The following is a 25,312-nucleotide window of genomic DNA, read 5'->3' as shown; positions in this document are numbered from 1 at the left end:
TTTTGCATTAACTTGTATATTTTTGCATTAAAGTTAACATGTTTCCATCTGTTTCTCCATTCTGTCATGTTGCAGTAAGTGTTGATATTTTGTTATATTCAGACATGAGTAAATCTGTCCTTTGCAATAAATATCATAAAATAATAGAGCTTCACATAATAAATATTTTTTACAACAACAACAACAACGAAAAAAGATCTAACAGTCTTAACATTTCCTTTAAAAATAGCCGTAAATTCATCTTGCGCATTTGAACGTACGTCTTTCCATGAGAACGAACAGACAGAGTCAGAACGATGGCGTCTGTGGATCCAATAACAGCTACATCACAAGTCCTTCACAGGTTTGGTAGGAGGCGTTTCGAAGCACCATCGCGTGTTAGATAAAAGCTGTACAAAGTCAGGTAAGGCTAGCACTGGGGATGCGTTCCACTCCATTTGTTATGCCCTTCGCTCACAATACATATATACAGGAAAGCTTGGGTTGCTATAAATATTAAAAATACATATTTTTTATATATTATGCACTCTTAAAAACAAAGGTACTTAAAAGGGTCTTCACATCGATGCCTTGGAAGAACTATTTTTGGTTCCACAAAGAACCATTCAATCAAAGGTTCTTTAAAGAACCATCTCGCTCTTACTTTTTTTTATAATTTGAGGAACCTTCTTTCGCCACAAAGAACTTTTGTAAAACAGAAAGGTTCTTCAGATGTTAAAGATTATTTATGGAACCATTTAGACAAAAAAAGGTTTATCTATGGCATCGTGAAGCACCTTTATTTTTAAGAATGTATAGTTGTTTGAGGTGGGGATATATTAAACACGATCTATGACGACATAATCGCATTGCATAGTTGTCTATGGAGCGGCCTGATGTGTGCATGTGAAGCAGACTCGCTCCCTCGGTCAAAATCAGTCCATAAACATCTCTCATCCACGTCACGAAGTGAAACACACTTTGAATTGGCATTCCCCTGAGGGGAAGTGCTTAAGGAAGTTCACGAGTATGTTTCTAAAAGTGGAGTGGAACGCAGCCAGGTTCAGAAAACAAACAAGTGGTTCTTCTGCACCATGAGGGGCGGAGCTTAACAGGCACTCATTGACATAACTCCTCCCACAACCTCACCCTCTTTGCAATTTCCGCATCTTGCAGCAGCAAAACCAGCTTTTTAAGTTAAAGAAATACGTGTGATTTCTCAGGACAGTTTTCCTGGCGCATGTCCGGGCGTCTGGTTCCAGTTCTGCAGCTTGCAGTAAACGGTGTTAGAGTTCTTGCAGCGGCATCCAGGCCGCTTCACGCGGTCGTGGCACGAGTTGCACGCTTTCACGCAAGCCTTAGAAGGCAGGTAACACAGCAAACATGGAAAGAGCGTCGACATGAGTCCCATGCACAGAAAGCGTGAGCAGCACTGCGGATGTGACAGAGAACACGGCCGGTCCGCGCACGGGTCCCCAACATCGTCATCGTTTGAGCAATGATAAAAAATCCCTTTGACTAAACACATGCATGTCCCGTACTCCACAACATTTTCAGCCGAACACAAGCATTGTCCGTTGCATGTGAGGCACGCCGGAAGCGGACGAGGTGCCATGCATTCGCTGCATTTGCATTTCCCGCAACTCTCGCAGATGTATAAATGCGCCGAGTCTAGTTTTTTCTGTTTAAGAGGAACGTCCGGTGGGAGAAAGGGATGCATGGATGCGTTCAGAGATTTGGGCTGAGTCCGTACAGCGGGACTGCGATGATGCGACGGTGCTAGCAGGCCTCGCTCCGATCCGTCGCTGCTATTGCTCCCGGAGCTCGTGGATCTGCTGAGCGCTGGTGGATGCGCCGCTCGGTGCTCGTAGTTGTTATTCACATTCACCAGGATCATCTCGTGAGTCCTCTCCTGCTTGTCTGCGTTGCGCGGTGGAGGCCCCGGGGCCGGTCGGGGTGCTACGGCCGGGCCCTCTGTGTACTCGTTGCATGAGCGGATGGCTTTGATCTGCTCCAGGGACAGGATGGCACCGGATGGGAGGCTTCCTCCACGCTGACCGTGATGATCCATGAGACACGATCAGCAGCTCCAAACAACACGGATGCAACGTTCATCTGACACCCTGAGAGACAAGCAGAGAGACGTCACTCTCAACATGCAATCAGATTATATTTCTTTCTTTATGTCTCTATTACACTTTTAGACAGTTTTTATGATACACCCTCACTCTTAAAAAATAAAGGTTCTTTATTGGTATCTATGGGTTCTATGAAGAACCTTAAACACTTGTTCTTTATAGTGGAAAAAGCTGCTTTGACACAATCTGTCTTGTATAAAGCGATATAGATAAAGGTGACTTGATTTGAAAAAGGTTCTTTAGATTATTAAAATGTTCTCAGGTTCACACTTAAGACAAAATATTTGACTAACCACTGAAAGGTTCTTTTGGAAACCTTTTACAAATAAAGACTCTCTACTGGCATCTACTGGTTCCATGAAGAACCTTGAACATTAATGCAACTTCAATTAAAAAAAAAAGTTATTTAGTTTATTAAAATGTTCTTTTCACTTAGGAAATAATGATTATTTTAGGTACTGTTTTTCTGAAAGGTTGTAATGCACCTTAAAATGTATCAGAAATACATGCCATTTTCTGATGTAACAAACAATCTGTAAATTTACAATGCATATTAAATTACTTAATAATGAAAATATACAATGCTTATAACATACATCATGGTGCATTAAGCAGAAAGGTCAAGTAGACTGTTACCCAGCCACTTTTTGACTTTTCGATGCAGTAACACAATTTTACCAATGGTTCATTTGAGAACTGTTCACTAACAGGTTCCAAAAGCGGTCGTGAAACCCATTGTTTTGAAGCATGTACTGGTGTAAAACATAAATAAATCTATCTAGTGGTTACTGAAGACCCTGTTGGAGCACATGCACACTCCCAGCCCCAGGAGCTTTTGTTTTGACTTCCTTTGAGGGGTTCAAGCCTTAATTAGAGGGTCAAACCCCCTGGACACAATTCACACCCTGATGTTTGGAGATGCACGGTCACCACTGGCTTTATTCTGATAGGACGCCCTAAAATCGCAGATCTGGACTGTACGTGTGCAAATGTACTTTCTGAGACTGAGCTCATAAATCACACCGCAGAAGCGTGTGTGTGTGTGTGTGTGTGTGAGAGAGAGAGAGAGGGGTCTCCAGCTCTTTCCTTCTATTCACAGAGCCATTTAACCCCCGAGCGGAGAGAGAGAGAGAGAGAGAGAGAGAGAGAGAGAGAGAGAGAGAGAGTTGACTATTAACAAGACTTTGTACCGACCTCAATAAGCACACAACTGAAGTAAAGTACAAACACTTCCCGTGCTGATTTGCATGTGTATGGCTGGTTAACATTAAAATGCAGAGCCACACAGAGCAGGAAGCCTTCAAATCAAACACAGAGCTTCACGCGCTTCGTGATGCGGGACGAGTCCGACACTTCACGAGGCTTCGGCGATTTACTCTTTAGTTCAGAAGCTTAAACGCAGAGAACGGAATAAAATCGTTTGAGCTAATAGTGTTAAGCATGCAAAAATGAATAAAATCGTTTGGCCCAGTAAAATCACGCATGCAGAACCAAAAACGCACAGATTAGAAAATGTCGCGTTAATGTCCCATGCGCTACTGTTGCGTTAAATCAATAATAATAATCCGCATTTATATGTTAAGATAAAAGTATCTGTTTTTATTCATATTTTAACCCTGTATTGTTTTATCCGTGTATGTTTGGCCTATAATTAATATGTAAAAAAAAATACACAGTGCACAAAACGCAAAACGACAAGAAAAAAAAAAAACTTATGAATGAAAACAAGCCCGCTGGGGGAGGAGGGTGTGTGTTGTGTGTATTCAGTCTTAAACACACGCACACACTCGTGCACGCACAGCCTGAAGCGCATAATATGATTATGAACATGAGTTTTGAGTAATAAACGCGAGTCTGTCGCGCGCGCAGCGGCCTGTGGAGACCCAGAGACCCGGATTCAGAGATCCACTCACGATCTCCATCCAATCCTGCACGATATAACACGGGTGTGTGTGAGGAGCGATACGCACCTACAGACAGACTCCCAAAATATCAAATCCATCGGTCCGTGCGCCAAACATCCGTCAATATGTCCAGAGCGAGGCCGAGAATCAGCGCAGGACCGCGAGAGTAACATCCAGAGGAGACTCCGCGGGGAAAAGCAGAAGGAATCCGGTTAAATCCACGACTGAAGCGCGTTCGCCGCTGGTTTAGAGTCCGTGCGCCGCGTCAGACTCCGCGTGAGTGTGTCGGATCAGATGCGTGCGCTGGTTTTGCGCGCGCGCACACACACACACACACACACATACACACACACACACTGATGAATGAAAGAGGATCATGGGGCCGATGCAGGAGGGGTTGGCTCGCTCTGAGCTTTAAGGTGGATCGTGTGAAACAAACGCGCATCTGCTGCCGAGCGTCTCCGAGGCGCGTCACGCACGCGCTCAACATCTCAGCGTTTACTCCAAGACTTTATGTGCGCCATTACACTCTCAGTTACACGTGTGTGTGTGTGGTAATAAAGTGTTTTATGCATTATTATTTAGTTTCGAGCATTAGTCTCTGGTTTTACACACAGTTTGCTGCCTTTTTGTCATGAAGGAGGGCTGCACTAAACTTATTGGTAATTAAAGTAATGTAACTTAATCAGTTCTCATTAAAATGTTTCTAAGCGTCTGTCCACAAAACTTCTCGAAAACATCAGAGAAAAACACGAGCAGCGCTGGTGCAACCTTAAGAGCGCGAGAGCACCCCCCCCCCCCCCCCCCTCACCGTGTGTGTGTGTGTGTGTGTGTGTGTGTGTGTGTGTCTCAGGGGCGGATGTGCTGCATCCGGATACATGAGAAAGGAAAGTTCAGCACAAAGTCATTTCATGCATTCAGATGGAAACGAGCCGCACACGCACACACACACACACACAGAGAGAGAGAGAGAGAGAGAGAGAGAGAGAGAGAGAGAGAGAGAACAGGCAGAGCTGAAAATTATTTTGACATCTAGTTTTACATCACTATATTGTTTGTTACATAAGAATTACAACATGTACAGGCCCTTTACACAGCAAAAAATAATTAAATATATTAATAAAATAAAATAAAACATTCACCAGGATCATTAAAAAATAAAAACACCTAAACAAAAAAGAATATATATATATATATATATATTGTAACATATACGATTATACTTATGATAGCTGTATTATATTATTAAATTTCTATATTGTATATTAATAACAGCTTTAATATTAATCATTAATATATTAAGGTATTTTGTAGCACCAGTGCTGTTTTAATAGCTATTATGTATATTAGGCAGTATTTTGAACTAACTTTATTATAATTTCAGCTTTGGTGTGCTTTTGTCCTATTTATTTATTTTTAATTTTATTTTATTATTTTATATCTAGCCTTCATTTATTTATTTATTTTCATTACAGTTTTAGTTATATTTAATACTTATTTTGTTTCAGTTAGTTGAAAAAGCAACATTTCCCATTTTTTGATTAGGTGTTTAAGCTTTTCATCATTTTCTTTTATTTCCTCTTGTTCCTATTTTTTAATAGACTTAGATATCAATATGCAGCACTGCAGGCTTTATGCACATATAACTTTTTTATTTTTTATTTTGATGTTTTTAATTCTAATCTGAAGAACGTGTTATAAAACATCAAGTTTCGTTCCTCTTTGGGGTTTTAGTTTCTGGGTTAAAGTAAATGAAAGCAATCTTTCTTTATATGCAGGAGGATAAAACATTTACTTGTGAAGTTTAAAAATGTCCTCCTGTGACCTCAAATCATGTTTTTGGCCACGCTCACAAATTAATGGCAATAATTCTTCCTGTGTGTGAAGATCTGCAGGTGTGTAAAGTTTTACAGCACGAAACCATAAAACACTGCTCTGTCCTCAAATAAAACCTTTATAGATATCAAACTTCTTTAAGACCAGATGAACACACACACACACACACACACACACACGCATGCACGCACGCACGCATGCACACAAACACACACACACACACACACACACACACACACAAACACACACACACGCACGCACGCACGCACGCACACATACTCACACACGCACACACACATATATATATATACACACACAAATATATAATGTAATATTTCTCTGTTAAATAATAAATATATATTTAAGGAAAATAATAATAATAACTTTACATTACAACTCTAAAATTACAATAATAATATTTCTGATTCATTCAATTTCAAGGATTAAAACATCAAACTTTTATTTTGACCTGAAGCTACAGGGAGCCTTTAAAGATTAAATTATATAAAATTATCTTATTTAAACTTAAATTATTTATATAACATGCAGCCTTTAGGATTTGATAATCACACTAAAGCCATATCATAATTTCTCTTGATTAACTGCGCAGCTCTGATTTATGCCGTTAAAGGATCCACATGGTTTACATGATATAGATTTTAAACACTTTTGGCCATTGAATGAAATATTATCAGCTTACTTCGTAGATTTCTCTTCACATTTTTATTGAGCTCATTGGAGGTATTGGGCAAAACAAAGTGTGTGTGTGTATGTTTTTTTTTTTGTTTTTTGTTTTTTCATTAGATAATGTGAATAATCTGATCATAACACACTTGTCTGCGTGTGTGTGTGTGTGTGTGTGTGTGTGTCAGCTCTCAGCACACAGAAGTGGTTTGATGGCAAAACGCCTGACCACAAATTAGCACAGCGTTCAGGAGAGACACGCAGCAAAAATCATTTTCTATAATTACAAAACTATTTTTAGCCAACAAAACCACTGAGAGCAGTGTGGACCTGTCCAGAGCCAGAGCTGCATTTAGAGAGGAGGTCTCACACCACCGCAGGAAGTGAGCGTGCAGGCACTTCCTGTGTGTGAGACAACGCTCGGGAAGCTGATCCTCCACAACACACTCAGCAGAGACGAAGCGCTTCCTTCATCACAGACATCACTGCATATACAATACATACACATATTTCAAATTCTATATAAATTATAATGTACACTATATTGTCAAAAGTATTGGGACAACCCTTTCTAACGAACAGGTTTGACTACTTTAGTCATTTCCATGAGAACAAATCCCAATGTTTGAGCATATAATGATATTCCAGGGATTTATGTGCTTCTGATTTTATAGAAACAGTTCGGACAGAACCCTTTTCTCATTCTAACATGACAATGCCTCTATCTAAGTGTAGAATAGAATAGAATAGAATATATGATATCACATGATATAATATTAGATACTGCTCTTGAATTCTGTTTATAACAGAACAGAAAATAATTAAATATAATATAAAACAAATTAGTGAATAGAATAAAGTAAAATATAATAGAATAGAAAACAGATCTACAAGCTAAATATATATACATATATAGAATATATGATAAGTTATGATATAATATCACATGATAGTAATTTTAATTGGATAGTAATAGATCATTTTTCAGATATCTCTCACATCATTCTCTTTCTATGAAGCCTGTAAACCACATTCTAACTCTGTTCTAATTTCTAATTTCTTCTTAGAGGGACCGTTGGCTGTGTGTCGTCTAGATAGTCAGCACACTAGACATAAATAGTGTTAGTGTGCTGCTGAACATCAGGATCTCATCAATACATCATCTTCATCCTGCAGCTGTGCAATTAATCATCATAAGAGAACAACAAACAGCCACACATCAGCACCTGCGAGTGTGTGTGTGTGTGTGCGTGTGTGTGTGTGTGTGTGTGCGTGTGAGAGAGAGAGAGAGTGTGTGAGTAAGTGTTAGTTAAAACATCAATCGCAACTATAAAGGGTCTACTTTTAATTGTGTGCACTCACAATACCAACAAAACATTGTGCTTTTATAAATTAAAGAAAATAAACAGGATACGTTTTCTGCCATCTCATCTTGAACAGGAGCGATTCGAAAAAAAATATACTGAAACTCTGTATATACTGAGACCTGATAAACATATCCATACAAAGCTTAAAATTACTACTTTAAAACAAAAGTCAGGCAAGTCAGGATCAACTTCATCTTTGCGTCACTATTGACAGTCGTGTATTTCTGTTGTTTCCACAAGTGTGACAATATTTTTCCCTCAGCATAATTGATGGATGTCTAAAATATAAAAATTAGCAGAAGCTTAAAACAGGCCTGAAGCCCTGCCCGAAGGGTGTAAATAAGCCGGGCCTGGGCTCAAATTCAGTCAATCTCATTACTACAGAAATACTGATGTCTATAATAGTGATCAAAACAGAGCAAATCCCCTTTTGAAAGTAACTGCCACTTCAAATAACGTTTGTGTCGAAGGCAGTGTTTCTAAACTAGGTGTCAACGAGCGCTGTTAAAAACTGTATTTGTCACTGAATCATTCATTCAAGAGATCTGTTCAAAAATGCTGATTCATCCCGTTCATGAGTGAGTCATTGAATCATTCATTCAAACCACTTTTAATAATTTAATATAAAAAATTGGTGTATTAAATACACACACACACACAAACACAAACAAATATACACACACTCCCTCTTTCTCGCTCTCTCTCAAACACACACACACACACACACACACAAGAGCGACTGCTGAGTCACGGTGAGCACGGACACAAACACACAATGGACGGTCTGTGCATCAGCTCAGAGTCACGCGGGCTTCAGAGGAACAGCGTCTCTGTCACGAAAACAGTGTGAAAACACTTCAGCAAATGATGGCGTGACCTCTGACCCCTGCAGCTGCAGTGACCTCTCACCTCTCCCCCAGAGCAGCGCTCCGTGTGGGTCACCAGGTCCTCCAGGTGCACGCTGGGATGGATGGACATGCTCCTGAACTGCAGCGTGAAGATTTCTATGTGAGTGTCACACACACACACACACACACACACACACACACACACACACACACTCATGAGCAATATAAGAAACACGTCCCTTTTGCTCACCAGGGGTGCATTTATTTGATCAAAAAATACAGTAAAACTGTGAAATATTATTGCATTTTAAAATGAGTATCTGTTAAAGTGTAATGTATTTCTGTGATGCTCCGCTGTATTTTCAGCATCATTCCTCCAGTCTTCAGTGTCACATGATCTTCAGAAATCATGAAAATATGATGATTTACTGCTCAAGAAACATGAAGATTATTATCTGTGTTGTGCTGCACAATATTTTGTGGAAACTGTCATAGATTAATTTTTTTTCAGGATTCACAGATGAATAGAAAGTTCAAAAGAACAGCATTTATTTGAAATAGAAATCTTTTGTAACATTATCAATGTCCTTACTGTCATTCATTTAGTTATTTTAAATAATAACATTGTTTTCCCAAATTTTTTGAATGGTAGTGTTTTACCCGATATTAAACATTTATCATTTATAAATACGTATAATCACATTATTCAGTGAAAAACACTTTTCAGTGACACTTTTCATGTCACTAAAGTGAAAAAATAAATAAATAAATAAATATATATATATGTTTTTTTATATATAAAAAAATCTGACAAATATAAATATGAAAAACTAGTAAAATCCCACTGGAAATGAGGCATCAAACCATTAAACTATACAGCAGACAAATTATTTAATAGTAACCCATTTAAAATATTATACATGTTTGAACTGTAGATCATAAACTGAACTGATATTATCAGCCAGACTGATATGATGAATTAAAATAAAAAAACTCATTATGGCCGATACTGATATGATCTGGATGTATTGTGCAGCTTGATTTGTTTGTGCAGTTACGAGAGGAGTTACACACACAACAGATGATGAGAAACAGACGATTACAGCAGCTGAACCATCATCTGTCTGTCTGTCCGTCAGGAAAACAACACACTGAATCAACAGAGAGCAGACAGACAGAGAAAACAGCTCCAGGAAGTCATCGCTCTGACCCTACAGCGCAATGGATTCGATCTGTGGCACATTGCTTCCTTAAATCCTCAGGAAGAGACCAAACACAGCACAGGGAGACGACTGAACGCGTGTGTGTGTGTGTGTGTGTGTGTGTGTGTGTGTGTGTGTGTGTGTGTGTGTGCTGTAACCATAACAGCTCTTCATAACAGTTTGTGCATCACGACTGGAGACAAACAGAAGGACATGTGATGAAAAACACTACAAACAAGCTGATTAACTATAGACACTGAAAAACAAGACTTAATTGCATTTTTTTAAACTTATTTTTCCATTTGAAGATGACCCCCCCAAATATGCCCTATAACGTTTTGTTTAAAGGGTTAGTTCACCCAAAGATTTCTGTCATTAATCACTCCCTCTCGTGCTGTGACAGAGCTCTCGGATTTCATCAAAAATAACTTCATTTGTGTTCCGAAGATGAACGAAAGTCTTATGGGTTTAGAAAGACATTTGTGAATTTTAATTCTTGGGTGAATTAACCCTTTAATACATTCACATGTACATTTAGTCATTTAGCAGATGCTTTCATCCAAAGTGACTTACAAATGAGGACAATAGAATCATCAAAACCAACAAAAGAGTAATGACCTGCAAGCGCTATAACAAGTCTCAGTTAGCTTAATGCAAAAGAAAAAAGAAAAAAAGAAAACCAGGACATTAATCACAATAATGCTGAAAACAGTGTTATTTTAGTACTTACGCACTATACACTACTCAAGCATATCCTATAGTTTACTGAAAAAAAACAAACAAAAAAAAACATTTACATTACTTGAAAGAAAATAAAGATTAAATTAAATAAAGTTTATTTAATTTTACTTTAACTGTATTTTGGATTTCAGGTAACGATATCAAACGGTGTTTAGCAGCTTTAGTATTAGAGTCATTCAGATGTTCAGCGCAGGACTGCAGGAGTCAACATGTTTTATTTCTCTTTCTCTCTCATTCATCACTCAGCAGCGCACACACACTTCCTGTCCTCAAGGATCCGCCGGGTGTGTGTGTGTGTGTGTGCGTGTGCGTGTGCTGAAGGAGCTTTTAAACCTTCTGAATAAAGAAACGTAAGTAGAATTACAGGACAGAAGCTTCTATTCAACAGGTTTGTTTAGAAGAATCAAACACAAACACTTCACAGATCTGACAGGAAGAAACCCGTCTGGCTCAGATTTCATCACAAAAAGAAATAACAAGAAGTTCTATTTTGCGTAAAGAAAGTGAAGCATGTGTTTACTTATTTAAAAAAGTGCACATTTTCATAACTATTATGTTTCATTTCTAGCCCTATAAACAATCAGCAATGCAATGCATTCATGATATATATAAATGCTTCAATGCATCATAGTGGTGTTAAAATAGACTTTAATGTTCTTTATGCAAAATATAACTTCTTATAAGTTTGACAGGTACAGGTTTCTTGAGATTTATTGAGATCAGTGTAGTACAGAAACACTGAGGAAATGCTGGATGCACACACACACACACACACACACACACACACACACACACACACACACACACTCACACACACACCTCAAAGGTTATCTGCAGCAGGAGAAAGATGCAAATCACAGTGAATGACAGGGTTACAATTACACAACAGCTGCTTTAGTATGACCAGAGCACTTCCTGTGAGAGACCGTAAATCACACACACACACACACACACACACACACACACAAGCAGACACTCAACCAGGTGTTTTATGAATATGATGTTGTCTGAATGCATCCATCAGTAATCTATTCTTTTATAAATATAAATATTAAGACCTAAATTTACTTATGCATTATGTTTTAACATAAAAAAAAACTATAACCGTAATGTGATGCATGTCTGTCAGTCATCAATCAAACAGGTCAGATTTCTGCACTTAAAAATCATGTCATTTTTAATTAGTTAATTTTATTTAAAATCAGATGGTGGTGGGAAGAACATTTCACCAGCCAGGAACGGTGAAGGAGAATGTTCTGGAAAGCGATTTTTGAGCCTCTCTTTGATTTTGAATCAATATTGGTATTTTTTTATTTATTTGTAAATAAATATTTTTTGAGTGTGATTGTGTTAAACCCGACTGAGACACATACAAGCAGCTAAACATTTAGGATTGTGAATGATCTGTGTGTTCCCGAGGAGCGTGTGATGGGCTTCTGCTATCAGTGCAGTCACAGATACTTGTATAAAGCCGGAAACGGATCTGCTTACATCTGCGTGACCTTCAGCTGAAAGACAAAACCAGAGCACTCAGATGTTCCTCTTACTGTAAGCAAAGACCAAACCCACAGAGACACAATGAAGCCACCGGAGCTTTTGTGTGTGAGGAGAAACGGCTCTCCACACACACACACACACACACACACACACACACACACACACTGGAAGAACAGGAACGCTGCGAGTTCACAACAACATTTACACGCTTCACTTGTGTGTATAGTGTTCCTGTGGCTCAGTGTAGAGCATTGTGTGAGGAGCACAAGAGGTCTCTGGGTTTAATTCCCAGGGAAAACACAAATACTGTGAATATTGAATGCACTGTAAGTCGCAGGCAAACTGGCGCTACATGCTAAAAATGTGGGATTATATTACCATGGCATTATAAGTAGCTAGAAATGCCATGGGTTCAATTTCCAGAGAATGCATACAAAATTGAAAACTGAAAACATACAGCCTGAATGCACTTTAGATTAAAGCATTTGCCAAATGTGTGATTGTAAATGATTCTCTCAAAATCCACTTCATGCCGTTTAAATTATCCACTCCAGCTCTTTTAGTGTAATTGTTTCAGCTGGAGCTTCTCGTGTCAGATCTTGTCTGATTGTGATCAAGTAAAGGTCAGAATAAGGTCAGTAATATCTCCAGATGAACTCTTCCTGGACTGAAGCAGCTCAATCATGTTTTAGAGTCTCAGATCTGATCCTCAGGATCTTTTGAGGAGCGTTTGTTTCCAGAAGCTTTACTTTCACTGTTCCTCAGCGGAGGAATGATCTTCACAAGCCTCCAGAACATCTCACATCTTCACATCTAGATATATAAATATCAACATCTGTAGGGATATTTCTGCTGAGTGTGTGTGTGGTTATCCCTCTCTCTCGCTCAGTAGCACACCTCATGCTGTTACTCAGGTTATAATCACAACGTTTATCAGACCTACAGCAGCTCAAAACACTTTTTATCAGCATCAGACCTGTCTCTCTCTTTTTGTTCTTCAAGTATTTCTACACAATGAGTGCAGACAGACACACAGCAGCTCATAAACAGCTCGTCATCAATTAAACATGCTGACAGGCACGCACACACAGACACGCACACGCACACACACACACACACACACACACACACACTCGCTCTTTCTCAGCTATTTCGTGCAGGTATATCAAACATTCTTTCAGGCACAGATCAGTTTACACAGAGCAGGAAGCTCCATTCAGACAAAACTGCAGCTACACGTCCAGTGTGTGTGTGTGTGTGTGTGTGTGTAAATAGAGACAGAAGTACTTCAGGAGGTCTGAGAATTGCTGCTGGCTATACAGAAACCCCCGACACACACACACGCACACACACGCACACACACACACACACACACACACACACACACACACACACACACACAGGGTGTTGAGTGGCAGCTGTCATCTGTGTGCCCTTAGGGTTTTACACAACAATTAAACTTCCTGTTTACCAAACGGCCAAGTGTGTGTATGTGTGTGTGTGTGTGTGTGTGTGTGTGTGTGTTTGTGTGTGTGTGTTTGTGTGTGTGTGTGTGTTTGTGTGTGTGTGTGTCTGTCCTCATCTATCTATCTATCTATCTATCTATCTATCTATCTATCTATCTATCTATCTATCTATCTATCTATCTATCTATCTATCTATCTATCTATCTATCTATCTATCTATCGTCTGAACACACGCAGACTCAGACACACATTTCCTGTCAGGCAGATGGAGTCTGATTGTCTGCAGGTGTGAAGGGCTTCTGTCTGTTCACCAAAACAGGAAGTCAGGGATTCCCAGCGCTGAGGACTTCCTCTCAAAGAGAGACAGCAAGACGCACCGACCGCAGAGCACACACAGGAAAGAGAGACATCGTGACCTTCTCACACAGGTGCCATTTTTAACCCAGAGCTGTAAACACAGGAAATGACCTCACTGCCCACCGTTACCATCAACATCGCAATGAAAGTGTCTCAGTGAACTTCTAGCGTCTGTGACACAGGCCTCCTCAGGATGAGCTCTAGTCTAGTGAGGATTGACGCTATACTCACTTCAGCTTCCATTCGATCTAATTTTTCTAATCTACCTAGCAACATGCTAAAACAATTTTAGCCATGGGCTAACTATTATTTATGATAGCAATGTTCAAAACTTATTACAAACATTAACATTCATGCAAGCTATTTGATAAACATACTAGAAACATCAGAGGCATGTAAATACATGGTAAAAGGTTAAAAATGTGCTAAAACATGCTAACAACAAGATAATGTAGGCTAGCATAGTGTAGAGCAGCATATATCTGAGCGCACAACACCAGTTTTGTGTGAGAGCAAGGAAATCCGCACATAAGTGCAGTCTTGACATTTGTCAGTAAAATAACGCCATATAATTCAAGTAAAAACAAGTTAACAAAATGCTAGCCATATGGTAACAACATGATTATTCAAGCTATCAATGCTTTAAACATGTAAGAAACATGTTAATTCATGCTAGTCATGTGATAAAATACAGGAAACATTCTAGAAACATGTTACTCAAGCTAAACATGTTAGCATAATGTTAAATCATAGTAACACATGCTAAGCCAAGCTAAAAACATGCTTAATAATAACAATGTGCTAAAACATACTAATTTAGGCTAGTATATTGTTAAAACACGTGAATTCATGTTAAACATGCTATAAACTTGCTAATTAACCCTGTTAAAAAACGTATGTTTTGAAGCATGGTTTTAGCTGGTCTCAAGCAATTAGCTCCTGCTAAGAACCAGCGCATGACCAGTTTTTCAGCAGCGAAAACATGATAGCCATGTTCTAACAACATGATTGTTCAAGCTATCGATGTGCTAAATAGGTTATAAATGTCAACAATATGCTAATTCATGTCATTCGATTAACATACTACTGTAGAAACATACTAGAAACATGTTAATTCATGCTAGCAACATGCTAAAACATTTAACCCTGTGCTAAAACATGCTAGAGCCATGCTAATGTAGGCTACGAGTGGTAATACATGTTAATTCAGGTTAAAATCTATCTATCCATCCGTCTATCCATTCAAACTGTTATAAAGTTTTACAAACTTGTTCAGGCCATGCTTTCTCAATCTAAAGTTTGTCGTGATGATGTTGTTGTTGTTTTTTTAATCTATGCTTTTATAAAAGTTGTAAAGGTTGAAGGCATCACCTGAAGGGAACAGAAAGAATGAGCGCGTGTGTTTATTAGCACAGTCTAGCAGTGATCTCATCTCTTCACAACACACACACACACCTGCGCTAACCTCACACACACACACACACACACAGATGTGCGACAGCTTTAGCGTCAGAGACAGACAGATGTGTTAAAGTGTCAGACACGCCGCCGGTCGCACCTGCACACCATCTCAGAGGAATACTGTGTGTAACTGTGGCAGAGACACAGAAACAAACGGATGAAATAAACCAGACGAGGATCAGACACTACTGCTTCAGCTCAGGAGCTCAATCTCTGAACAAACAGACACTGCAAAACCACTTCAAAGCTGAAACCAAACATACACAAAATCATGAGAAATCAAAGCTTTTATATTCGAGAGTTTAAAAGAATTTAAGTATAAAGTCTGTTGTCTTTCTTTTCATATTCTTTGCTTTAAATGTACATTTGTAATGATAGTCATATATTAATCTAAGATTATGTTCAATTGTACATACATTAATTCATTTTGTGAATTCACCAATATATATATAAAAAAGGTAAATGCATAATAAACGTCATTGACGTCTGTGTGTAATAATATATAATGAAGTTATGAATTAATTATTGAAGTGACATCAGTCTTGGATAATAAATGTACAGTATATACACCTAATAAATGTGAAAATCTTGTATTTTTGTTCTTTTAATTGTATGTATACAGTTAGGTCGATATATATTTGGGCACACACACAATTTGCATTATTTAAGCTGTATGTAAAAACATATTCAAGGTACAGTTATATAATGTCATTGCCAGTAAAGGTTTCTCAACAAAATAATAAAAATGCACATTTTATCTATGATTATATTGATATGTCTGATTGCATGAACATTTTTAAAAACCTTGCAATGAATTAATAAACTGAACCTCACGGTGAAGTTTAAATCTTTGTAATTGAAATGAATACATTAAATTAAGTGGAAAAATACTTCTGGAAGCCACATACTCTGGAAAAAGGCCTATACAGCTGAACACACACACACTGCGGCTGGACTCTGTGTGTGTGTGTGTGTGTGTGTTGGAGAACTAAACACATGTTGTGTGTTCTGGTAGGAATTAACTTCTCTGGGTCGGCGGATGTGGTCTCAGTCTGAGCCTCAATCAAGAGCGGCTAAAATTAGTGGCCAACTCGCTTTCCGGTAAGAAGATAATTCCTCCTTGATTGGAGAAAAAAAAGAAAGAAAGACGCAGAAGAAAGAGAGAGAGAGAGAGAGAGAGAGAGAGAAGGCCAGAGGTCAAAACAGCAGAAGATGTTGACTGAACCATACGACCCGGCACAAACACACACACACACACGTTTGTTTCTGTGTAAAGTGTGTTCATCCCATAGGTGTAATGGTTTTTATACTGTAGAAACTGTATATTCTCTCTCCCTTCACCAACCCTACACCTAACCCTAACCCTCACAGGAAACTTTGTGCATTTTTACTTTCTCAAAAAAACTCATTCTGTATGATTTATAAGTGTTTTGAACAATGGGGACATGGGTTATGTCCTCATAAGTCACCCTCTCCTTGTAATACCTGTGTCATACCCATGTCATTATACACACACACACACACACACTCTCTCTCACACACACACACACACACACACACTCACACTCACACACACTCACACAGACATACACACAACATGACTTACTTAAAATGGACAATTTATTAATTCATATTCTTATGTTTTTTATAATATGTAAATATATTTAATATAAATGTAACATATATTTTTTTAAATACATACATATGTTTGTTTTTATAGATGCATAATAAACATGCACAGTATACACACATGCATTATGTAAACCAAAACTTTTATTATGGAAGCGATTAATCGTTTGACTGCACTAATATAGATAGATAGATAGATAGATAGATAGATAGATAGATAGATAGATAGATAGATAGATAGATAGATAGATAGATAGACAGACAGATAGATGGTTTCCCCGTCGTTGGCTGTGTGTCGCTGGAGGATGGTTTCTCCTGGCCGTGTTTGTGTCTGAGGGAAGACAAGGCTGTAATCAGAGTTTCAAATGAAGGCCACGAGGGGAAGCGCCGTGTCTTTTCTTAGCTCCAAACTTTACCACGCTGCAAAAGAGACAAATTTTGTGGCTCCCCGCGCGGAAGAGACAAGCTCTGGTGTGTTCGACATCTGTAACGGGTTTGGAAAGCCTAGTGCTCTCATCTAGAGACCTGAACACATCTGAGGAACTCAAACTGTCGGAGAGGACAGAAACAAACTCTGAGCTGCTGTAAGTGTTTGCCATCGCCTGCTCGAGTCAAAAGAGTTTTCAGACGTGTTTGACTGCACCGATTAAAGCTCCTCTGATCCACCTGGAAGAGACTTTAATGTGTTCGGAGGATCCCGGCGCTCCGGGACAGACAATGGGGTATTACTGAAGAGATCTGCCCCCATCTGTTACTGCATGTGTGTGTGTGTGTGTGTGTGTGTGTGTGGAGCGGTGTGAGGTTTCACACACACTCATTCACTACGATCTGTAGCTTTGACTATCAATTAGCATGATAACAGCATCATGTGCTTTACAAAGCCAAGTCACATTTCTTTCTATAGCACTTCATGCAATACTAAACTAGAAGATTTATACAACATGCAATTTATTTCACTAAAGTTCACTAAATATAAACCCATAGAAAATATGTTTGTTTAAAAAAAAAAAAAACGTTAATTGAAATAAAAATCCATTCAACTTGTTGCCAAAGAAACATTTCTTGAAGTACTAAAATAACTAAAAGTAAATAAATAAAAAATGCATAGAAATTTTATTAAAAAACTAAAACAAATACAGCAAAAATTACAAAAACTTTCATTTGAAATTAAAGTGCAAAAAAAAATTTAAATATGTAAAATAAAGTACAATTAAAAACTTGAACAAAAACTGTGAATAAAAATAAAAACTAATAAATAAAATGAGTAAAAATGACACATACATATATAAAAAAAAGAATAAAAAATATAGTAAAATGACTAAAACGTCAACTGAAAATAGTAAAAATCTGATTCAAAACATGAGAAACTATAAATAAAATTCAAACTAATAACTAAAAAATATTACAAACTATAAAGACAAACATTTTACAAGGTTTTAGGTAAAATTGTAGTAATTAAAGGGGAAACAGAAAATGCACAACTAAAATCTTATTCAAAGTATAAACAAAAAATAAATAAAAATAAAATGAATTAATAAAACTGAATAAAAACAATACGGACGCTTGAAAACAGCAATAAATACTAAAACAAACTAAAATTTAAGTGACAACAGAAAATATTTTTAAAAATCAGTTTCAAAACATGAATAAAACTATATTAAAAAATTTAAAATATATATATACAAACATAAAAAAGTAATAAATATGCAACAAAATTTGTATACTAAAATGAATTCAAAATATGCAACTAATTATACTAATAAATAACAATTAATAAAAACAATATAGACATAAAAAAACATCAAAATTACTAAAACATAAACTAAGCTTTAAGTGAAAAAAAAAAAAAAACTTAATAAAAAACTATACAGACATTTCAATACAGCACTAAAACTTTAACTAAAGTTTAAGTGCCAACAGCAAATATCAGTTAAACTCTGTTTCAATGCTTTAAATGTGATCCTGCGCAAGTGTTCAGTTTTGAGGTTTAGTGGCCTGTGGACGAGCTTTAATCTGGAGGAGGGAGATTTCCTGCAGCTGTGGTGGTCTGATCAGCCCAAAGACAAGACTGCACATGCTGGAAATCCTGCCGCACAAAGAGCCTTCAGTTCCTGCCTCGCTCGACCTGTCGTCTCTCTAAAGAGCTAAGCCCAGCTTCGGAAGCGCTGTGTTTGTGCGCCGCCTCATCTTTTGTGTCGTCTAAACCCAGTTCCGTTGAGCTGAGCCCAAACACAATGTTTTCAACCGTCGCTCCAGTGCAGACGTACACAACATCCACGACAGCGACACCGTGAAGATCACCGTCACACCACAAACACCTCAGAAAAACAAGAGCTGACAGATCTCATGCGCTCGCTTCATATAACAATCAAAGAAACAAACAGAGTCATATCTCACCCTCAAATAAAAAAGTATGATATAAAATATATGTTGCATTAAAAATATGATTGTTTTCACATTTAAATTATCATTACTCATCCTCATCACAGTCCTGGATATCATCCTGGTCAATGTTTTTTTTATATATATATTTTATTATGTTTATTTTATTTTGGAGTAATCATTTGTATTAATTTGTATTATTTTTAATTAAAAAAATATTTGCAATATTTTAATTTTATTGTATGAAGGGCAAATTGTTTTTATTAAATTAATTGTTTTAATACTTTTACTGTAATTATTATTACATTTTACAATACTCATTTGTATTGTATTGTTTTTTTAAATGTTTTTAATGACTTTATTATTATATATTATTTTATTTTAAAGGAATAGTTTCATTTATTTTTTTGTTTATTTAAAGTATTTTTTATTCATTCGTATACACTGTTTTTTTATTGGTCAATGTTTTTTTTTAATATATATTTTATTATGTTTATTTTATTTTGGAGTAATAATTTGTATTAATTTGTATTATTTTTAATTAAAAAAATATTTGCAATATTTTCATTTTATTGTATGAAGGGCAAATTGTTTTTATTAAATTAATTGTTTTAATACTTTTACTGTAATTATTATTAAATTTTACAATACTCATTTGTATTGTATTGTTTTTTTTAAATGTTTTTAATGACTTTATTATTATATATTATTTTATTTTAAAGGAATAGTTTCATCTATTTTTTTTTGTTTATTTAAAGTATTTTTTATTCATTCGTATACACTGTTTTTTTATTGTACAAAGGATTTAAATTTTTTTTAATTTATTTTATTTTTTGTTTGTTTTTCTTTTACTTTGTTATTATTAGTTATTGATATTTAAACTTTATCATTCCCTTATGATAATTACAATTTTCACATAATAATAATAATAATGAAAAGGTGAATGAACCCCCCCCCCCCCCCAATATAGGCTTGATTTCATCACACAACATATAATCTCTTGATTAATTCCAGTGAAATGTGACCTGCACGTGTTCTTGACGATGATTTATTCGACACAATCCTCCAGTCATGTTCCAGAGGAGGCTGAGATGTGTTCTTCAGCGTTTGCTGTAATCAGACACCGACGGCTGCTGAAGTCTGAGAGCCGTCGGGATCTTTGAGCTGGATTTACAGGATTGTTCCTCCCTCCACAGATCAGTTACCTGTTCACCACACACACACACTCACACACACTTCCTGCTGTTTTTCCTCTGTGAAACATCTCAAACATGCGTCTCTGTCCAGAACAAACACTCAAACCTTCACATTCCTGCTGTGAGCTCTAAGTGCTTCCCGTCCTGGAGCTCTTCCGAGGTTCTGGATCCCGTCGGGAGGAATCTGGATCCGCTGTAGATCTCACATTCTGTGCTTGTTTTTCTGAGCGCTTTCCTCAAACCGCTACGAGTGTTCGGTTAAAACAAGAACAAATGTCTGTCAATGGAGTCACAAAAATGATCTTGTTTCCCCTTGAATTAAGTTTATTCTTGACTTTATTATGCTAGCTAAACATTTTGAGTGCATCTATCATATTATATTTTACATGGATATTATTCTTTATTAATTTGCATTATTTTCATCTAAACATAATTTTATTATTTTTATTTTACGAAGTACTTTGTATTAATTTCTAACATTTTATTATTTTAATTTATTATATTTTATTCATATTTTATTTTTCAACTCGAATTTGCAGTGAACGATCTTTCAAAATGACTAAAGTTTACACTTAAAACAAAACAATAATATCTGCCAGGGGAAAACTGCACTTTTCTGACTCCATTAACAAATCATTATTCATGTTTACAGCAAAAACGCACTTAATTGTAATGCATTGCTCAGAAAACAAGACAATATCATGATGAGCCATTCTTCAGGAGACTCACCTGTCAGACAAACACACAAACCCTGCAGCCACACTGAAGCATTATTAATTGTTAATAATAAAAAGACTCATTAAATGAGTCAAAATCATCTTAAATTATAATTGATTCTCTGTGGAAATCTAAATAATGTTTGCTGAAGGAGAGAAAGCTGCTTTATAGAAGGTCTGGAGACATGTGAAGTGTGTGTGTGTGTGTGTGTGTGTGTGTGTGTGTGTGTGTGTGTGAGAGAGAGAGAGATGTGTGTGTCCCTGCAGCACAGAAGCAAGGAGGGGACAGTTTAAGGGACAGTTTTGACACCAAACTATAAACTGCAGCAAAATAAACACACACACACACACACTCACTCATGGCAGCTGAGGAGAGTTCAGGTGTGTGTTTAACACTCACTGTGTTTCTCCATTTGCTTGTGTGAGATTCAAATGAGGGTGTGTGTGTTTTTTTCTGCAGGGGTCTGAGACTGAAAAAGGAGCTGTCAATCAGGATGAGTGACAGCTGCTGTTAGCCTCTAGCTGCAGGAAGTGGAAGCACTCAAACACAGCAGGAGGAAGTGTGTGTGTGTGTGTGTGTGTGTGAGAGAGAGAGAGAGAGAGAGAGAGAGATTCGGCTAAAAACACAATCTTAACTCTAGCACTCTCTATTCTAATTCTATTTTTCTTTCTATGTTCCCCTTTTAGTCATGCACTCTATTCATTTACTAACTGTTTTCTTAAAATAAATAAAAAAAACAACAACACTAGTTTCTCTATTCATTTTGTATTCTATCTATTTGTTTTCTTTGTATTCATTACACGATTAACATAAGCAAAAAAAGGCCTCTGACACGAGCTTGCTCTACTCTTTTTACTATTCTATCTGTTTTCTGTTTATTCATTATATAATAATAATAAAAGAGACTTGTTCTAGCACTATTTTGACGGCTTCCATTGTCCTCATTTGGATAAAATGATGTGGTTTGAAGAGTCAAATTCTACATCCTCCAGAATTGTAAAAGTGTGTTTTTGCACGTTTGTACAACATTTTAGTAATTTCATTTAATTTCCTGTGGTAAAAGACACGAGCTTAACTTGCACTGGAGCTGGAAAATGTCCACATTGCAAAGTAAAAAAGAGAAGTATAATTCATAAAACCTTCTCCTGGAGCATTTGATGTAAGAAAGAGAGTCGTGCAGGTTTAATATAAGATGAGGATCAGTAACAGTGATTCTGAGGCTCTTATTCACTCGTGTATTTACTCAGTAACTCTGAAACCTGTCGAGACACAGTCAGCATCAGCAATGCTTGAATCAATCTCCAGTGCATCACAGAGCTGTAAAGATGAAACCGAGCGTCTAAAGTGCATCTTAAAGTACGGGACATGACGCATCCGTCTGTGTTTGCATACTTGAGTTGAGTGTGTGTGCTTCTGGCCTAAACAACAGCAGATAAGAAGCGAGCGAGACTGATCTGAGCGCGTGAGAATAAACGGCTCGTTAAACATCAGCAGCACAGAGATTAATGAGACCATAACCTGGACAGAAACCTGAGACAAATAACAAAGACTGCAGGGCAGAGCCGGGTAAATACTCTCTGTGAAGTCAAGCTCGCTTCCTCTCGTCCTACAATGCATTTCAACACCTCCTGACACACACACACACACACACACACACACAGGCTCTGGGCTTTCTCTCTCCGAGTGTGTGTTTTCTGTAACTTGCTTTGAGAGATTGATATCGGCTCTGCTGCAGAAATGTGAGCGTCTCTCAGACTAAACATCCTCCGGTGAGGAGATTCACTCCCAAACACGTCTGATCTGATCGAGATCACACACATTCACACAAACACATCTCCAGCTACAGATGATCTGGAGATTAATGAGCAGACTTCTAGCGTTTTCATATCAAGGTAATTCAAATGACTCCAAACCAACACAATCTCTACGGAAGCTCATTTCCAGCACTGAATTAAAAAATGCTAATTGCGATTCTGTATCTTACAATTCGTACTCTAAAAGACTGACATTGGGATTTGAGAATTGATATCGTTTCTTCAGAAGTGAGGTTTTTGAACAGTAAGGTTTTCAGTGTTTTATAAATGTGATCGTTGAACAAAATGAGTAGTTTTACACATCATCATCATCCTGTTCAAAAGTTTACACCCCCCAGCTCTTAAAGCGCCGTGTTGTCTTCTGCAAGGGGTGTGTAAACTTATGAGCATAACTGTATTTCACCTAAATCCTTAACAGATTAACAAAACAAAAGTAAAAAATGTGCTGAGTTTCGACTGTGAAGCGGCACACGCTCTAAAGTTACGGAAACAGAGACCGAAGAAATCCATTTTCTTTATTTTACAAAAGCTTTAAGATCCTTACGCACAAAGTCTGAAATTTCCACATGCATTTTTACTGTATTTATCATCTTTTCCTTCATCAAAATGCATGCTATGGATGCGAAAACGCTGAAAATTTGTCTTTTCACTGGAGGAAGTGTTATTCTGGATTATAGACTCTATGTGTTTGAGTTAAAATCATCTTAATGCTGGATGTGTTTCAGGTTTTGTCTTCTCCAGATGTTCACTGATGGACTGGAGTGCTGTGGATTATTGTGATGTTTTTATCAGACTCTCATTCTGACGGCACCCATTCACTGCAGAGCATCCATTGATGAGACACTGATGCAATGCTACATTTCTACAAACCTGATGAAGAAACAAACTCATCCTGATCTCAGATGAACTGAAGTTGATCACAAAGCGGATGAACTATTCCTTTAATGTTGGGGAGGATGCGGTGGATCCGGTCAGGTGGAGTGTTTCAGTGTGTTTCTCTGCAGCAGCTCATTCAGAGGAAACTGTGCATTATTGATCAGACACTGACTGGAGATCAGTTTCAGTGAATGAGAGAGATTTGAGCTCTCTCTCGTCTGCATGCATACAGGTCATTGTGACCTTAAAGACACATTCAGCCTTGAGAATACGAGGAGAAGCACAAACATCTGCAGCAGAGAGTGAAAGAAAGGAGAAGAATAACTGAAGAGATAAAGAACAAACATTTGTGATCAGTAAATTAATGCTTTTATAGAACAAGGCTGCATTAAATTGATTAAAAGTGACAGCAAACACATGTATGATGTTATAAGAGATTTATATTTCAAATAAATACCCTGCTTTTGCATTTTGTAGTTATATGTGAATCAGGGGCGGATCTACCGGGGTGGCATAGGGTGGCAAATGCCACCCTAAAAGAAAGCCTCGTCACCCCTGCTGCCACCCCAGTTGGCAGCAACGAGTTAAAGGTTATGGCCAATTTGAAACTGACTCAAATGATTCGCGAACCCGCTCCGAACTCTCGAACTGATTCAAATGAATCGCGAACCCGCTCCGAACTCTCGAACTGATTCAAATGAATCGCGAACCCGCTCCGAACTCTCGAACTGATTCAAATGATTTGCGATCCCCAAACTGACTCAAATGATTCGCGAACCCGCTCCGAACTCTCGAACTGATTCAAATGATTTGCGATCCCCAAACTGACTCAAATGATTCGCGAACCCGCTCCGAACTCTCGAACTGATTCAAATGAATCGCGAACCTGCTCCGAACTCTCGAACTGATTCAAATGATTTGCGATCCCCAAACTGACTCAAATGATTCGCGAACCCGCTCCGAACTCTCGAACTGATTCAAATGATTCGCGAACCCGCTCCGAACTCTCGAACTGATTCAAATGATTTGCGATCCCCAAACTGACTCAAATGAATCGCGAACCCGCTTTGAACTCCCGAACTGACTCAAATGATTCGCGAACCCGCTCAGAACTACCAAACTGACTCAAATGATTTGCGAACCCGCTTTGAACTCCCGGACTGATTAAAATGATTCGCGAACCTGCTCCAAACTCCCATTATTACAAATGCCATGTGA

The 25,312-nt window shown here is 37.7% G+C and overlaps 1 protein-coding gene across 1 annotated transcript; it reads right to left on the bottom strand.

Annotated features, from left to right (window-relative positions):
- Positions 1-4,389, bottom strand: LOC113089596 (protein sprouty homolog 1-like). Its single transcript, XM_026256070.1, has 2 exons — positions 4,088-4,389; positions 1-2,102 (listed from the first exon to the last, which is right to left on the bottom strand). The coding sequence occupies exon 2, from the start codon at positions 2,048-2,050 to the stop codon at positions 1,199-1,201; it is 852 nt and encodes a 283-aa protein (XP_026111855.1). The 5' UTR covers positions 2,051-2,102; positions 4,088-4,389; the 3' UTR covers positions 1-1,198.
- Positions 4,390-25,312: the final 20,923 nt, after the last annotated feature.

Source organism: Carassius auratus, unplaced genomic scaffold (genome assembly GCF_003368295.1).
Source record: "Carassius auratus strain Wakin unplaced genomic scaffold, ASM336829v1 scaf_tig00050437, whole genome shotgun sequence".
Classification (NCBI taxonomy): Eukaryota; Metazoa; Chordata; class Actinopteri; order Cypriniformes; family Cyprinidae; genus Carassius; species Carassius auratus.
This window is presented reverse-complemented; position numbering and strand designations above follow the sequence as displayed.

Excerpts from the sequence above, each read along its gene's own strand:
- LOC113089596 (XM_026256070.1), bottom strand. The coding sequence starts at position 2,050 with ATGGATCATCACGGTCAGCGTGGAGGAAGCCTCCCATCCGGTGCCATC.